The following is an 18,597-nucleotide window of genomic DNA, read 5'->3' as shown; positions in this document are numbered from 1 at the left end:
ACACAGAGAATAATTTCACTGACAAAGTCTCCCGAAAGCTTCACTGCATCAGCATTTGGCCACTGCCTTGGGAGCCCTGCAGAGCTGTGGAGCATCAGCCTTGCAACGGGGTTGGGTTTGGCACTGAAGGCTGACGCTTACTTCCAACACCACTGGAGCAACAGGGGCTGTTGTCCTCATTTGAAAATGTTTCAGTAAAACATAAAAACTTTGGATTCTTTCCTCTGAAACCGTAAAATATGCAATTGGATTGGAGTTGACTTCATCCACAGGAGATACCTGACAATCTTGCTTGATGAGAGTGAGCTGCATGTGTCACCAGAGAGAAAGAGTGTCTGAAGAAGAGGAAACCATCCATCTTACCACCCTGACCTTTCTGATAGCCAGCCAGTAGTATGGGCAGAGCTCCACCGATCACTTCAAAGTTTATTGCTCTGTTCGTCCTCTTTGATTGACAGATCACCTAATGGATAATAAATTACTGCCCTCCACTCGGACTGGGGGCTGCCTGCATGTTGCTAACGCTGATTTTTCAGAACCTACTATCACTCACTCTCTGCTTTTGCAATTTAAAGGGATGCGAGTTCAGAGACAATAAATAAATACAGAGGACTGGGATTTCAAGGGTACGTGTGGGGAATTGACAGCACGGTGCCCTCTAAATTTCGGTGTGACACAGGCTCCCACATCCCTCGGGTCTTTTTAAAAATCTTGCAGCTTTACTTTTGTGCCTGCTGCAAACCTGGTTTTCTCTCTCCCAGGCATCTGGGGGTGGGAGAGCAAAGCCCCTTTCCTTGGTCCTGGGGGGCACATCGGGGAGGGTGGGATCAGCGGGATGCTTGCCTTGAGTGCCCACCTGAACCAGAGGAGAAAATGTGCTCTGCAGTGAGTTCAATCTGAAGAAACTCCACCTGAAACCAGTGGTGCCTCTGCCAGGACGGGGCCTGACTCTCAGCTTTTACTTAATTCCAGTCACAGTGACTTGCTTTGGCACACGAGCAAGCGTGGAGCAGAGACTGAATAAAGACCTCAGGGTTTTGCCCATAAAAAGAAAATGAAGTGGAAACGCCTCTCTTGAGGTTGGAGAGGCCAGGATTTGTTATGGCTGCTCTGGGTCACCGAGAGTGCTGCGAATCAGCGACGCTTTCCTCAAGAGCTGCTGTTGGCCCTGCCACTTCCATTAGTTCTGCCACGTGTCAGGACACAATTAAAAAAAAATGTCCCTGTTTCACACTTACCTTTGGGACCAGTGGGCTTGTCACCAGCTCTGGGGAAGAGGCGCTCCCAGCTGCTGGTCCCACTGGTACTGCGGTGCGAATACCAGAAAGTGTAAGCTAAAAAAAGCCACAAAACCCCTCAATTCTCACACGGGTGAGATTTTCCAGAGCTCTGTACAGATGGAGCAGGACACATTTAAATGTATTAGCAAACTGTATTCCCTCATCTTAGAACGCTCTTTTCCTGGAAGACTGGGGAGGTGGAAAGGCTCTGACATTAAGCAGTGTAATTTTGCATGTAATTTTCCATGTAATTTTGCACTGCTTTCCTGAAGGCAAAGGACCTTCCTCCTGTGGCTGCCAGGGATCTCCCCTAGGCGCTGTGGTCGGGGTGCTGTTGCTGAATGATCATGCATGCCTGTAATAGCTTTAGCTAAGATTGTGGAGAAGGGAGAACCTGCATAAACCTAAAGAATTTGGGGGTCAAAAGAAAACATGTTTCTCCCCCAAAAGAAACCAACACACTCAGCTGGATCCAAACTGGTGCTGGTGGAGCTACACCATTATCCCTAGGCAAACGCAGCTTCTCTAAATCTCCCTGTCCCTGTATTTTCTAGGGTTCTTGTGTGGTGCACCAACTGTTTTGAGGCTTTAATTTTAAATTACCAAATTAAAAGTACCAACCACAGAGGCACCATCAGCACGGCAGGGAGCTCCCACAGGGTGGGTCTCTCTTTTCTGGCAGGTGTTTTTCTTTAGTTCCAGGACTGTGCCTTTTCCCTACACTCTGAGTTTTCTCTCTCATTCCCCCCAGCTCCAGCCTCCGGTCTCTGATAGCAGCTGCCATCACCACTTCACACATTTTTCAGACACATACTTGGGCATTCTCCGGGCAGTGAGCGTGGGATGGAGGTGCTGACCTCTCATCTTGCTGCTCCGTAGCATCACAGTTGCTCCTTACAGCCACCGCTAGATCTCTTAATTCTTCCCCCATGAAACTGTAGATTTTTGGGACAGACAACATCTTTCATTGCTTTTGTGAATGCTTGCGTCTCATAAAATCTAGCCCAGTGGGGTTTGGTGTGTGTCTGCATCTCTAGCCCCTACGACACTGCACATACTCAGAGCTTTCATTATATACACTCCTTTTCCCTCTTGACTGAGGGAACAGTGAGACCTTCAGAACGTGTTTATTTATGAAATCTGCATTACTTGTTCCTGTAACATTTGTTTTTCTCCCTCTTTGGAAAGCACAGAAGTTCAACACGGGCCCGTAGAAACACAGCTGCTGTTATTTTGCAGCTGGGTGCTAGTATGTGGAAAGCATCTGAAAAGGGAGGCTTGAACATAGGAAATTAGATGCAAGTTTACATCACTGTGGAGAACAATACATGAAAAACTTGCGATGTAGATTTTAATCCAAGATTTTTAATATGAATATTTCATCCTGCAGCCTTTACAGTTGAACGGAGGTTTGAAAAGTCCATCTATGTACAGATCTGTGGAGGACAAGCCACTATTTACTCTTCTTTCTTGAACGATGGTAAGCCTGGTGGGTTACACAACATAGCCCTTTTTTATACCCTCAGTTTAGGAATGTGCTATGGCTGTTCAAGAGAGCATTTATGTACACCAGTGAACTCTAAGTGTAAGCTGAATGTTTAGCACATTTTTCAGTGCTATCTTCACAGCATGGTCTATAGGCAATGTGTTCCATTTACCCCTGCTTCTTACATTTCTGTGTCTTTATATTAAAGATTATGGCTTACAAAGAAGGGAACTATGTTGCTTCATTTACCAGTATCAAATATTTTTACTGAGAGTAATTGCTTATCCAGAGTTTTCTTATATAAGAATTAAACAGGGTATTCCATTAAAATTATTAAAAATATCTTTCTATAGCTCTGCTCTCTCCACTTCTCCTCTAATGTTCAGAATCACATAAAATAATAATGAGCATACATAGCCTTCTGCTGTTTTCATAGACAAGGCAGTAAAGAGACAGTTGCTGTTCCCTTGAGTGCTAGGCCACGAATCAGAAAGTCTAATCAGCTACAGTATCTGACACACTAGATAGCCCCTGTATTTCATTATTGCTATATTAAAATCTTTCCTATTTGAATTCTGTATTCTCTATTAAAAGGAGAGAGAGAGGTAGAAAAGATAATCAAGAGAGGGCAAGAAGAAAGGACTTAAAGAAAAGTAACTCTCTTTTAACTCCCCCAGCCTGATGCTTTGGAATTCTGTTTCCAGTGCAAGAACTGGTCTGAAAATACCCGGAGCAAGTACCTGGCATACTGCGGCCGTCATACAACCCTGCGGCTGTCTTGTAAGAGTTCAGCTTTAGTAGCCTGGGTAAGACCCAGCGCTGGCTTGCGGTCCTGCCTTGCAGAAAATGCTCAGTGAAAAGTAACTGAATAATGGTGTCTTTCACTCCTTGCCTATACCACTTGCCTACCGTGCCTGTGCCTGCAATTGAATATTCAGGGTTCCCTTGGTTAGGTCCAAGGATTGCAGAGGGGCAGAAGCTGCACTGGGGGTCAATGCAAAGGCAGTTTTCCTGGGAGAATCTGCTGCTGGGTGTTGCCAGTCTCTGACTATCCACAGTGTGGAAGACGCAGCGTCGCTGCAGCCTTGCCAGCAGCGTGGCTGGTGCGTAGGCTTCATAAAAGCAACATCTTCCAACACGCTCAGAAATCGGAGGCGCGTCTCTTTGTGCATCAGTCCACACTGATCTGTAAATTAGGCTGTGACAAAACAAATTAGATTTAATTTTGCATAGCTGTCCAATGGCATTACTACATGTGTTATTACATAATCCTTTGAATCAATAATTTGACTTTACATGCTTGCATCTTATGAAATTGAGAAAGATCAGTTCAATACCTGTAGGCAGTTGCTGAGTGGTACAGATGTATATAATATCAAACAATAGATGTCACTGTTATGCCAATAAAAATGGGTTATATTTACAGTTATTGGTAGTTTCAAACTCCATTGCACAAAGCTGCTAAGTCAAAAGTGTAGAGTCAGGGCACTCACTGACACATGACACTTTTTTAAACATTAGTCTTGCACCTCCTTCTGTTTTTTCATCTATCAAATTAGACACAAAAATTTTAAAAGCCAGTTTAAACAAAATAAAAAAGATATTTTCCTATGGCTTTATGCAAATTGGTCATGCAAGAATAGCAGCACTACCCAAAAGTTACCACAAGCAGGAGAAAAAGGGATGCGGGAGGCTTAACTGGAGAAATATCAGAGATGGAAACATTTCTGCTTAGACTTCTTTCTTTCAAAGGGAAGGGTGGTGTATTTGTTCTCCTCACTTTGGAACGATAACATGGAGGATGGCATGTATGAACTCACCAAAAGGGAAGGACCAGGTTATAAGCAGTAATTTGTTGAGAGACAAGGAATGAGGGAGAGGCTTCACAGGCAACATCCCGCAGCAGCAAAAGACAGGGAGAGTCTGCAGAAAGAGGGAGTAAGAACCCAAGCAAAGTCTGAGCTCCAGTGTCCTATTTCAAGAGGTTCTTAATACTGCTTGAAATTGGTATAAAATCATGTAAATTAGACTGCGAACAATATAAGAAACTCCAGACCAGCAATGGTACCCTTTTGCTCAGCTGTAAGCACGACCTGTGCAGAGTCAGCTTTCGGGTGATGAGCAAAACCAGTGAAGTCTAACAAATCAGAATGAGTTTAAACATCAATTTCAGGACAAGACACAGAGGAAACTGGGCAGGTGATTATACAGCAGCTGTTCACCAGCTACTGTTCCATTCCTCAATATCAAGAACACAGTCTGCTGAGAGAAAATGTCTGTGCTCAGTGGTCGTAGGAGCCTATTTGTAGCCGTAAGACAAGAAACAAAATGCTTCTTTGTCACCAACTGATTTAGAAAAAGTGGACAAGCGTTTTGGTGCACAGTGCTGTCATCAGCCTGGCCCCAGTCAGTCCCAAGGAGAAGGAGGTTCCTGATTTTTTTGCTTCTTACCATGAGTTTGGAAGACATAAATTAATTCAAGCAAAACCTAAGTCTTCTAAATAAGAAAAGCCACATGGTAGGTTTACATCAAACCTCTTTCATCCAGAATGTGAAGGAGACCATTTATAACTTCTGGATAGACGACACCTGAACTGTACGCACAAAGAGGTGTTCTTTCAAACAAAACCACCAATGTTACGTACATAAATGCCAAACCTTTACCGTGCAGATTTGATTGCACCTACTCAGTAAAAACCCCACAATATTACACTGAGGAGGACAGCTGCCTCCATCCAGTCCAATACCTGAGAGAATTGCTAGGAATTTTCTTTCAAGTTTGCAGACAAGACTGTGCTTGCCATTTGGACAACATTGTGATGCAGATTTAAACATTTCTGTGCTTATTTACCAAAGTACTGCAAGTTTTGCATGTCCTTGCATCTCAGCTTTCCTCTTCTCCGGTATATCTTTTCCTCTTCACTTGAAATCATCTCCTCACATGTCACATCCCAGTGTCTTGCTGAGGAAATGATTGGGGGGTCACAAGAAGAAGAATGACTCAATATAAAAGCAGAAACAAGAGAAAAATTCAAGGAACAATCTGAGGAATAACAACGTTGTTTCCATCACATATTGCTTGTAGCATTAAAGGAGCAAAGGCGGCAGAATACCAGGTGAATTGCTTCAAAACATAAAGTCTTTCAACATACCCTATGAGATATTACCTGCTTCTGTAGAAAAATAAAAGGAAAATGAGAGAAATACCTCATAAATCATAGCTGAGGTGCATATTTCAAAGATTCATGGGATTCTTGTACAAAGTAGGAAATGGTATGGTTTGCAATGTAACGTTGCCTGATAGCACAGAGGTATTTTCAGCCAAAGGCTTTCAGCTTGGGAAATGTAGGTATAAAAATTCAGTATTTCACATGTACTTTTATAGGACGGAGATAAAGCATGCTCCTGGACACAATTAAATCAAAAACGCAAAATCTTAGCATCTGTGAAAGTACAAATATTGATGTGCATCACTAAACATATGTTGCTGACTAAAGCTATTATTAGCGACAACAGTCATTCTCTAGTCTGGAAAATCCCAGTTGCCTTGGGCTTTGTTTGAGCAGAAAACCAGAGAAAAATCTGAATAAAACCTTGTGAGTTAGCCTCATGATAATAGGCTGAGCTGTAATACTCAGATAATAATAAAGCCAAAAATACAGGGCTAAATTCAGCCATGCTTACTTGGTGCTAAATTGAGCAAATTGCATACTGCCTGCTGCAGAGGCAGTACCAGAAGGCATCTTGTTCTCCCAGATTGTCTTTGCAGGGTACAGATTATTTTGATCCATTCATTGCAGCTCCCATTTGGACTGACACCTCAGAACTGAACTAGAAACTCCAGATGCTGCAGTTTGGGAAGCTGGAGGTCCTGCTGGGGTTGAACCTCACTCGTTTTCTATCGCACAACGCACACAGCCAGCAGATCTCGTGCCTGCCTCTTTCACCCAGCTCTGCCCTTCCACCCTCCTACAGCAGCGTGGGGCCATCTCCTGTCCTAGCTGCTGCAAGCCCCGGGTGAGCTCTCCTAAAACCACATCAAGCTGTGGGCTTTCTGGGCCCTGAGCTCAGCTTTCTACTTCATTCCCCTGGACTTCCACAGAAGCAGAGCCCAAAAATGATGTCTTCAAACGGTCAACGAACCACCTGGTTATCAGAGGTATTGAGGAAAGGGGTTACCTTTGCACAGGCTTGATCACAAGTGCCTGAGCCAGGAAGGTTTAAGCAGAGTTGTACTGCCAAAGTCGTGCTTTTAAACATCCTATTTCTGGTTCCAAAATTCACAAGATTAACTTTCTGTAAATATTTTTTTCAGCATGGTCTTCCAGCTTGGAAGCATTTAGATTGTTACCTTTCCAAGTTTATTTCTGCTACCAAAAGGTCTAAAAGATTAATTAACCCCCAAACCAATATGATTCCAACAGTTAAATAATTCTAGAAGATACAAGAGGAATGAAAAAAACCGGTGTTTTGTGAGACGCGAGAGCTGGCAACGCTGGCAGAAATTTTGAAAGGAAAGATTGTGAGACACACGCAACAATATTACTGCTGACTGCCTGGTATGGAGAGTCACAGCTAGAAAGGCGGTTTGAACAGGAGGAGTAGATGGGAAGGCAAGTGGATGTGAGAGCAGAGGGCAAAGCAATTGAATGTTTCAAAAAACTGTGGATGAATCAATTTTATTTTTCAGCTGACGCACATGTTATGGGTTGAACTGTCCTGCCTGTTCAAGGGAGCATACGGGCATTCAGATGCTTTAGACTGAGGGAACTCAAACCTTTGAGGACTGCACAGGGAGAACAAGCAAGAGTTGGAACAAGCGATAAAGAAATCTAACAAGGAGTTCAGCAGAGACTGAATCAAGCTATGGAGGCACTGCAATACTGCTCTGACAAAATTAACTGGCAAACACTAGGGAAGTGTGGAAAATAAGAATGTATTTTACAGCCGAAGCTATTCTAAAGTCAGATTTAGGAAGGCAGCAGCTGGAAAATTTTACCAACATATATATTTATGCCTGTCTATCTATCTCGCTATATAGTTGCAATGGGAACTACTATCACTTGTTGACAGAGGAGGTTCTGAGTGTGTGTGTTCAGTCCTTATGAAACACTGAGGTCAAGCAGCGGCATACGAAGTATTGGCGGGGTGGGATGTAGAGCTCCTAAGTATAATGTCTCGCCAACAATAAAATCTCCCCTGGAAATGACTCAGGTAGGAAGAGAACAGATTTAAATCCTTGCAGCATAACAGAATAGCAGTATTTATGGTTAATTGTCAGGCATTAAATTATTAGATTAGCCAGGTTCTATCTATATAATGGTTGTTTTTCTTGTTCATTCAGCTACAATCAGTTATAAACAAAAACTCATCCCATAACAGTGTTTCAGTTGTTTAACAGGCTAAGTGAACAGCTGACCTCACTATAATTAATTAGGGATCTTTATTTAATTGAACATTCATGGTCACCAGAGCAATGCAAACCTAAACCCCAGCACGCTTACCTGATTCTGGTTTCGTTACAAAGGCATGCCCTTGGCCAGTAAAAATTAGAATGAATTTTCATTGAATCTGTGAACCTTTATGGGTTGGGCTCTGTGGACACGTGTAAATGCGCTTAAACTACATTTCCAAACCCAAAATACAAAGGGGTATTCTGTGGCTACAAACTCATTGAAAACAGGCAGAAGTCATGCTTAAAGTCTAGGTAATAGGAAGAAGGGATTCTGCACTCTACATACACAGGATTTATGTTTAGAAAGCAAAGGAAAATATGCAAATGAAGATCATCAAAGAGGGAAAAGAGGTTAATCAACACCTCGCATAATGACAAAAATGGAAAAGAGGGCTAATTTAGTTAATTCCTTTTGCATCTGCTTTAGAAAGCAGTAGGGTGTGCTCATGAGTCACCTTCTGAGCTTAGTTGCAAACAGCCTCCTGAATGTGTGAGTATAAACAAAGAGCAAATAAAATTCATTTTCCTACTCACTGCAAACCATCCCGCCCTGGTATGACTTTGTTCCAGCTCATTAAAACTGTGTTTCTAGAACTGTGCCCAACTCAATTAATTCATAACCCTTTTTGCCAAAACAGTTCATGCTCATGATTTATAGCTAACGCACGGCCACAGCATGTAAACAGCGGGGACTTAGACCTGGAGTAAGGACCACAGGCAGCCAAAAGAGTGAATCTATCACATGCCTTTTGTAGAAAACACTTCCTACACTGAACTAAAAGGGAGCCTGCTAGAAAGTTCCGGGCAAGGGACTGTGGAGCCAGTGTACTTTCACATACTGTACCCCATGGTGGGGTATCTGGGCTTTACAACCTGCTGCTCTACTATATCCAGCACCTCAAACACAAGAATCGAAGAGAAATGCTAAGGAAGGAACCTCAAAGAAGTTGATTTTCAAAAAAGAAAAAACCCTTTCATGGTAAATCCCTGCTGGAAACAACACACTTTTATCTTAATCTGGCAAGTACTACCTATGTCTCATTGCATCTCTGAACACTACAAGCTGCTGAAACTAGGAACGCCAAAACAAGCAGGATGCCAATAAATAAACGCTTGTAAAGTGCACTGAAGCTGAAAAGCACAGCATATTATTACTAGGAGATGACCAGCATTTAAACAACGTTTGGTGTCTCATAATTTCATCACCGAAAACAAGTTTCTGGCTTGGTTGAAAGGCTGCTGAAGTTCTTCCATTGGCTTCAGCAGACTTCAGATGTTTAAAATGTTCACTCGCATAAACTGGTGGATGGGACCAACAGCCAGAGAGAGCTCAGATGGTGTGAGGAAATGGAGGGAGACTGTAATCAATTAATTAGGTATGATTTATACCATTTAATTTCTTCCACTTATTTGTTATCTTTTCAATATTTTATACTAATTAATTTCCAAATTGAGTAATAAGCATAGATACGTGTCTGATGCTTTGACCTCTCTACCAAGAGCAGTTTTTGCAGGGTTTCCCATCAGGGATGATGCACCAGTCTGGGGCTGCCACTCCTTGCGTGCCACTGTCGCACTGATACGGGCTATCTGATGGTGCTTTGCTGGATGCAGCTTTTCTGACCCTTTGATCCGGCAAATCTCCCCTCATTGGGCCTCTGATACAGGGCACTGACTCTCCTACTTCCCTCTGCAAACCTTGCAGGCGTATCTTCTCCCCACTGGTCAGGCAAGTGCCATGATCTTTAGTCTGATTTTTATGAATGCAGGTTCTAGCATCTTTTTCTTTTAATGTCTCTTGAGAATACAGTTAAGAAAGAAAGATAGAGAGGGAGAGAGGAAAAAAAGCGAGCTGATGCTATAAAAAAGCCACTGCTTATACCATGACAAAATAACCCTAATTTCCCAAATATATCACACTCAGAAATGACAGTGCTTTGCACTCTAATGCCCTTTTAAATCACTCAAAATGCCTCCTACCCTGGGAACGCGACTTTCATTTTGGTGCAGTTTGACACAACTCTGAAGCAGGCTCCATCTAGGCAAGTATATATGTGTGTGTGTATATGTGTATATATATAACAAGCACGAGGAGGAAACCTGCCCTGATGAAGTGAGGTACTTTTTTTGTAAATTCTTGCCTTTTCCTACAAGTTAGATCCTCACAACTGCACATTTTTGCTTTCTACAGTGAAAAATACCTGGAAACAACACTGTCGTATTTTCCTATGTGTCTAACTCACTATTTTCAAGAACAAAACCAACCAAAATATCCCTGGAGACACTATTTAAGATTTTTTAAGCATTTGAGTTGTGGGGTAGTTTACACAGTGGCATCATAACAGCTCTCATTTTCCAGCAGTTTCAGGGTTCAGGGGTCTCCAGCACAGCTTACGGCATACGGGATCTCTTCATGCAGCTCTGGTTGCTGCCCTGTTCTTCCTTGCAAAGAGCTGACCGGAATAATCTGACTTTTTCTTGGATCTTGGTCAGGATGCCAATTTTTTGACCCAGAACTGATTCAAACTGTGCAGCGTAAAAATCTACATCGTAGTCTATTTCCCCAGCCGCTTCTAAGAATACTTTAAACCATTGCAGACATTCCCGATGCTTCTCCAGAAGCATGTTCTCATCCACCTCTTTTCTCTTCTGTGTTTCCCCCCCAGTACTGAAAGTAAATAACTGAGGGGAGACTTCCTTGTCTGCCTGAACCCCAAATAGCTGTAACTCTGCTGTCCTGGGACAGTTCTGCATAGTCCACCGTTTCTTCACATCTTTCAGCTGACACAGGAACCTGAATACCTCCTGACAGGGCTGTCCAAGAGAATTTAAATTCACCACCAGATCCTTCACATGGCTGGCATACCGTAGGGCGTTAAGGGTGTGCTCGGAGGATGTCATTCCTGGAGAGACAGTGACAATCATGCAGGTACAGAGTTTTCCCCTATAAATGAGTCCCTCAGGACCTGGGTGAGTTTGCTAGCCCTGAACGGGTGTAGGCTCTGTTATGCCTCAATACCCGGACACACTCTTTGAGTCCCAAGAGGCTTTTATTGGTGTCAGCCCCCTCCAGCCTTGTTTGCCTGTCTGCAGTGGAGATCTCAGCTTCTCGCTCATTCCCAGCCAAAGCAATCGAGGAAAACTTGGCGTACAAATGCCATCTCTTCTTTGAGTATGATCTGGAAGACAGCATGGCTCCGGGAGGGGTGAGTGTTGGCAGAGGTCTTGCCTGATGTGCGACACTTGCTAACTGTTTCAATTAGCTTGATGACATCTTCCACGCTGGTGACTTTTTCCTCCCACAGGCCCACCACTTGGATTTGCTGTTTACCATCTTCCAGCACTCTGAGCTGCTGCTTCCAGTTCAGAAGGTCAAACGCTTTGCTCCCATAAATCTCAAAGAAGGCCCCATAGACTCAAAGCTCCAGTTTCTGGCAGCTGGGGTCCTGCAGCCTGTGGAAGACATCCTCGGCAACCAGGACATAGATCTCTTTGGATCTGTCCTGGTTTCAGCTGGGATAGAGTTAACTGTCTTCCTAGTAGCTGGTACGGTGCTGTGTTTTGAGTTCAGTATGTGAAGAATGTTGATAACGCTGATGTTTTCAGTTGTTGCTAAGTAGTGTTTAGACTAAAGTCAAGGATTTTTCAGCTTCTGATGCCCAGCCAGCGAGAAAGCTGGAGGGGCACAAGAAGTTGGCACAGGACACAGCCAGGGCAGCTGACCCGAACTGGCCAACGGTGTATTCCATACCATGGGGCGTCCCATCCAGTATAGGAACTGGGAAGGGGGCGTGGGGAATCGCCGCTCGGGGACTAGCTGGGTGTCGGTCAGTGGGTGGTGAGCAATTGCACTGTGCATCATTTGTACATTCCAATCCTTTTATTACTACTGTTGTCATTTTATTAGTGTTATCATTATCATTATTGGTTTCTTCTTTTCTGTTCTATTAAACCGTTCTTATCTCAACCCACGGGTTTTGCTTCTTTTCCCGATTTTCTCCCCCATCCCACTGGGTGGGGGGGAGTGAGTGAGCGGCTGCGTGGTGCTTAGTTGCTGGCTGGGGTTAAACCACGACAGGAGGGCTCAGAGTTCTTGATAGAGAAACTTCCCCTCATGGTGTGTGTCTTGCCGCTGCCTGCCTGGGCACAGGCGAAGCAGGTAGCCTTACTGCCCTGGAAACGGTCTCCACCAGGGGTTGGGCAGTGTGCCTGTACACCAGCGCATTGGTGGCACAATCATCAAAAGTGTGGTCAAAGCGGAAGGGCTGGTGAGGTCTGGCTTCTGCTTCGCTTCATGCACCATCACCAAGTCATGGCAGAGCACTGTCACTACATCGAATTCATTGAGCTTAGCCTCCTGTAGGTTCAGTGTCTGCTTCCGAACGCACACGCGGATGCAATGGGGCCGGCATGGTGTGGTGGCCCACAGTGCCTCGCAGTCCAGGTGGCTGTGGCACTTCTGGATCATGGCCATCACATCTGTCCCGGGGTGGAGGGAAGCAGTGGCCTGCTGGCCTTGCTGCTCCCACATCTCCAGCTGCCAGCATTCCCAGTGTTCTCGCAGCCTTTCTATCTGCTGCCAAAATGGTGATGTCCACCTGGGTCTGCAGACCCTGGAGCCAGACCGGGCAGCCACGGGGCCCCTGCTGTCCCCAGATGGCTTCTTCACTTTGATGGGCTGTGACAGCCATTCACTCGGCAGGCTCTGGTCCCCTTTTGCTGATAGTGGGGCCTCGATGCCGGTCATGGACATGCTCCTCGGCGCCCGGTGAGGGTTAAGGGCAAATATGAGCTGGAGATCCACCTGCTTGCTCTTGTTGGCTCCACAGTGATGCTGGAAGTGCTTTCGTGGAGCTCCATCACCAGTGCCGGGTCCTGGCTGGGGCAGGCAGGGCTGGAGCTTGCCCCTGGCTGTGGGGGTCCCGTGGGGCTCAGCACTGCCTGTGCCCCACACTGTGTCACAATGGCCCAGGTGACCCCCCCGAGGGGCTGTGGTAGGGGTTCAGCTTCAAGGTTGAAAATATATATGTTTTTAATCAGCTGCTATGGGTGGAAGGACCATGCAAAGCTACTGTCACCTGAAAGGGCCTATTTGAGTTTCCAGGCTGGCGTGCAGCTGCTGGGACACATCGTGTCTAATTAGATCAGTCACGTTGTGTTAAGCTAATGCCAGTGACACAAGAATTTATAGCAGTGACACAAGCGCAGAGACTCAGGAGAGCCCTTTTTGTCCTGCAGTGACCACACAAAAATGCAGAAAACAACACGTTGTTTTTCAATTACCTTGAACATAAATATTGAATTCTTTTAAAAGGCTTTGGATGCCTTGAAATCCTGCTTGAGAAAGAATGGGCTCAATAGAAGATGAAAGAAAAATAGAATTGCAGTGTAAGTGCAGTGGGTACATCCGCATCCATAAGGAAGAGTTTGATATCGTTTTGATAACTAGAACAGCTGATGATATTTTTAATCAATTTCTGTAACACTCTTCAGTAATCTGGATTCCTGAATAGAGACTTTCAGAGTTCTGGCTACAGGAAAATCTTTTTAACATCTTGGCTTACATAAGATTTTTGGTTCGTTTTGGCAGGTAGATTCAGACCTTCAGTGACAAGGACTGTTATTTACAAAAATATTCAAATGCTGCAATAGCCCCAAGAAGAACGCTTGCAGAAATAGTGGTAAACTTACATAAGCCTGAAGCAAATAAAACCAGTTCGGGAGGTTTATTTTAGAATTATCTCCGTTTGTTCTTGCCTTTTGACTGGTAACTTAAAATGATGAATTCAGGCAGTCTGAGATCACCAAAACTTAACAATAAGGAGAATCTTGGGTGTCCTTACTTACCAACCCTGTGGAGCCAAAACACCAATTAAGGTGTGCTATAATTTCTTGAAGGAGGGCAATTAATGTTCACATTTTTTGTCTGGAGACGTAGGCACCATGACTACTGTTGCTTTCAGCTACCTGTGCTCAGCTAAATCCTCATACCTTTGAATGCGCTTTAAATGTAATTCAAAACACTTGTATGTGGGGAAATTATGTCACTGTTATAAAGAGATCTAGTTCTTGGGTGTCCATCATAATGCCAGCCTGATGAAGGATGCAGAGTAGTAAACCGACAGCAACTTGTTGGCTAAATTTTGGAGATAAAAGCCTGCCATGTACACTGTTAGATAAGCTTGAAGAAATCCAGAGCGCCAGGGATATAGGGTAGAGTGAAGCTGTGATTTTAAAGGCTTGTTCAGCTTTCCATGGCAACGTTGTCTCTCTTACTACAAGTCCTTGCTTAAATTCTTTTGTTGGATCCCGAGGTCAAAGCACCCCGGAGTAGGAGGCTGCAGCAGTATCCCATGAATGGGCCAGAGGGATATAATGAAATCAATCCTTGTGGCAAACTGCCTTTTCTGTTTAATGTTTGGAGACCTTTTTAGAATCTCAGACGGGCATCAGAGTTCAGTCAAGCTTTTGCGTGAGGAATTTGACATTTGCTCTTGGATAGCTTAACGACTTTTATTCATCTGATGTTCCTAGAGGATACATATGCTGTAACATGTGCTCGAGTAACTCTGCAGTCATACCCACCAAGCTGTGTAAGCAGTTGCTCATCTTGGTTTTAATTAGTGATATCGTTGTAAGAGATGACTCAATTTTGTAAAAGTATTGAAATAGCCCCAAATAACTGTAAGAGAAATCTAATTTGGGGAGTGTTACTAGGCTTATTACAGCAGTGCTCAGAGAAAGATGGATTTTTAAGGGAGCCTAACTGATTGAGGGTTGCCACTGAATTTCAGTTAGATCGAGATTCATATTCCAATGCTCCTTAGAATACAAATCTTCAGCCCAAATAAATACTGAAGAAAAAACAGGGGACTTCCAAATACTATCAGTAGTACATTCCTTGTATGGAAAAGGTAATATAACCTCAGTGTGGGGTCAGGATAATTTTGGATCTATGATAATATACTTAGTAAATAAGACAACCACACTTCAAATCCTTTGACCCAAAAAGGAGCCAAAGATGCCAATATTTCTCATGGTTGGACCTTATGCTAAGTAAATAAAAAGATAAAATTGGTACATATTGGTTTATTTACAAAACCAGCAAATTGCCAGTGGTGTAACTTGCCAAAAAATAAACTCAGAAATTATGCTATTCGTCAGGCACAATTTTTTGACCTTTCTTAGAGAAGCATTCTGGAGAACATAAATATCCAAATATGTGTTTTAAATATGAATCTCCCATGAGACAAAACATCAAATCAGCTTTTTTATAGCATTGTTGCAAATTGACACCTAGCAGCTGTTGAGCTCATTACATCGCACCAGGCTTCTCTGCTTGCCTGGCACAGCCACACAACCTGAAGTTGATTTAGTTCTTCGTCAGCTCAGCCTATATCCTAGCCCTTCTTTCACAGAAAGCACTCATCAATTGTCCTTTCTTGAACAAACCACTAACTACTCTTTATTGAGATCCCATCTGGTGAAATTCAAGTATTTTTCTAACAATAAGGATGTGCTTGCTTGTATCAGCATGTTTGGTTTTAGAGGGGCTGGCTTTGATTTTCAGGTCATATATGTAATGATAATGGCTGACCTGCCATTAGCGCACAGATTTAACATTTTAATGGGAAATGGAGCAGTCTGCTATTTGGAGGCTACAGATAACTGCAGACCTCGGTGAGTTCTACTTCAGGTAAAGGTATAAATTCAGCACAGTGACTGTTAAAGCTAGGAACTCAAAACTAGAGCATACCTTTCAAAATGGCAATACTGTGCATCTGCTTCAGTCATTTATATAATGGATTAATCCTTGTAAGAAAGCTCCTAAAACATGGATGACCAAACCCCTGTTTTTATAGGGACTTCAGCTGCCCCTGCACTGGGAAGAGATGCCTCTAGGAGAAAACTGAACAGGGGAGTTCTGCAGACGTTGTGACAGGCAAATACACTGGCTAACTGACAAAGCAACTAGAAGCAAACATTTCAAATGCACTCATATTTGATTATTTTAATCAATTTAAAATAACCCAGGTGTTTTCCTTTACTTTTCCGATGTTGCTGTTTAAGACTTTAGGATCCTTAGTTGAGCTGTGGCGCCAGTTATGTCTGATTATTTGCCTTACATCTTTAAAAAATATTTGCATAGGGCTATTTTATAATTCTAATAAGACACCGAAGCCTGCGAATTATAGTGCAGTAATTCTCACCTCCTGCATTTAACAGCTCTCAGCCTTCAACCTTACTCTAACAGCACCATCTTGTGCAATATTGCACTGTAAGTCACTCCCAGGAGTGCCTTGCTGCTCCCTGTTCACGTTGGCACCTAATTGCTCAAGTAATCATGTGTGATTTTCTACACAAGAGAACTACAATTTATGCAATTGCCTCTTTTATAAAGAATATGCTTTTAAAAAAGAGAAAAGACTGTACTTGGCTTGAGATTACATGTTTTAAACTCTGACAAATATTAATGGTTTTGATGGCTATGCATTTACAAGCAGCTTTTATCATCCAACACAGATGGGGAAAATGAGAGATTAAACCAGCACAATGATCAATTAACCAGTAATTTAAAAAAGAAGTGTAAAACCCTCTTCATAAAGTACAAGCGTGCCTGCACACGTGTTACCTCAGAGAGGTGCTTAAGTCCTTGTCAAATGTGGAATGTCACAGCCACAGCCCTAATCTCAGCGAAGGGGAACCGCCTGCTCCCACGGTCACCCTGGGATACCAGAGCAGTTTCCCTTGCCATCCCAAACACATGTGGAGACCAAAGCCCCCTTCCAGTTCTCCTAGCCAAGTGCCGTCTTAAATCAGGACCCAAAGGAAGAGGATGTTTTGATAATAATTTCACCTGGTTTTCAGATCCGAAGTAGTAAATGAACATGAAATTACTGCTTTGGTGCTCCAACTTCCCTGCAGTGTCCTGGAGGAGAGAAGCACATATCTGGACAGAAAAGGCTGAATTGTTATCATGGTAGGAGGTAGTTATCCTGTAATATAGCAAAAAGTTTATGTTGGATTAGAGTTGAAGAACTGTCAAAAGGAAATTTTGCCGCAGACACAGATGCTGGGGTTTAATCAAGATTCATGTCCACAGGTATTTTTAGGGATGGTTATTTATGGACCGGCATTAAGGTGGCATCTAAAGGCCTTATGTTAAAATCAGGACTCTGTTGTGCTGAACAGCATATAAATATTTCCAGAAAAAGACAATTTTTCTTCAGTGGGAAGGGAAGGGAGAGGAAGCGAAGGGAAGAGGACAGAGAGGGGAGGGGACCAGTCTTTTTCCAGAGTCTTTAAAGCTTTTGTTTATCTACAAAGAAACCCTGAAACAAACTCTAACACATACTGTGCAATAGCTTAAAACCTTGTAACTTATTCAAACACCCTTCAAATAATTTGCAAACATACATGAATTTTTTTGTTTGTACTTTTTAAAAGACTACTGCATTAAGAAAGAAAGTAGAGGATTTGCAATCTTGCTATGAGTCATCAGAGAATAAATGCAATGTGCACCAGCAAAGATATAATGCACGGTCTGTTAAAAGAAGATGCTTTACTATCACAGGATGTAAAAAAAAGAAACAAAACCACCCCACATTTCTTCTGCTGCTTTTCCACTGTTACCAAGCTAACTGTCAGCTCACCCTATGTGCAAAAAGCTGTGGTCGCAACCTGCAACATTAATACAGACAACCAGTTCTTTCTGCCAAACCCCACAGAATTCAGATGAAACGTGATGAGGCAAATATCAGTTTGTATTTCACACTTCATAGGAGCAGTATGGATACGCAGATCTGCCCACACACAAGCTCCTTGGAAGACCAAGATCCTGATCACAATTTGTAAAAAAAAAACCCAACAAACTAAAAACAAACCCAACACACACACACACACAAAAATAAAACAAACCACAAGCCTTGATAAGGGAAACAACTGCTGTTCTGTGAGTACGAAAGCGCAGATGGGGTCTACCATACTGAGGGGCTTAGAGGACTTGAATAATGTTGTGTAGAGAAGTGGGACCATTGCCAACTGCATAGATTTCCATTAGAGCTAAACTGTGCTTCTCTAAGCAATAGAAACAACTTTCATTCATCTCACGAAGCAATAAAAAACTAAGAAAAATAATCATTAGTGTCGTCATAAAAAAGGATAAACACAAGCAAACTCAATGGAAGTTGTGTTACAATAAGTTACCACAAAAAAACCCCCACCAAAACCAAAAAAAAGGCAGTATATTCTTTTCTCAACATTTCAATGAGGCACAGTCAATTTTTATTATTATGTATTTACTAGTCTCTTCCTGGCAGAAAGCAGTATTTAAAATTAATGTAACTAATCTGAAAATCAGAGAGTGAATACTGCTA

At 43.0% G+C, this 18,597-nt stretch overlaps 1 protein-coding gene across 1 annotated transcript; it reads right to left on the bottom strand.

The window, feature by feature from the left end:
* Window positions 1-10,612: 10,612 nt before the first annotated feature.
* KIF2B (kinesin family member 2B) lies at window positions 10,613-15,825 on the bottom strand. Its single transcript, XM_049812625.1, is given in 10 exon segments — window positions 10,613-10,953; window positions 11,008-11,154; window positions 11,157-11,216; window positions 11,219-11,390; window positions 11,392-11,711; window positions 12,298-12,402; window positions 12,405-12,485; window positions 12,488-13,042; window positions 13,045-13,227; window positions 15,819-15,825. Coding segments are annotated over 10 exon segments (1,971 nt in total).
* Between the last annotated feature and the right edge of the window lie 2,772 nt (window positions 15,826-18,597).

This window comes from Accipiter gentilis, chromosome 10, assembly GCF_929443795.1.
Source record: "Accipiter gentilis chromosome 10, bAccGen1.1, whole genome shotgun sequence".
NCBI lineage: Eukaryota > Metazoa > Chordata > Aves > Accipitriformes > Accipitridae > Astur > Astur gentilis.
Note: the sequence above shows the minus strand (reverse complement) of the source record. Positions and strands in the feature narration are given on the sequence as shown.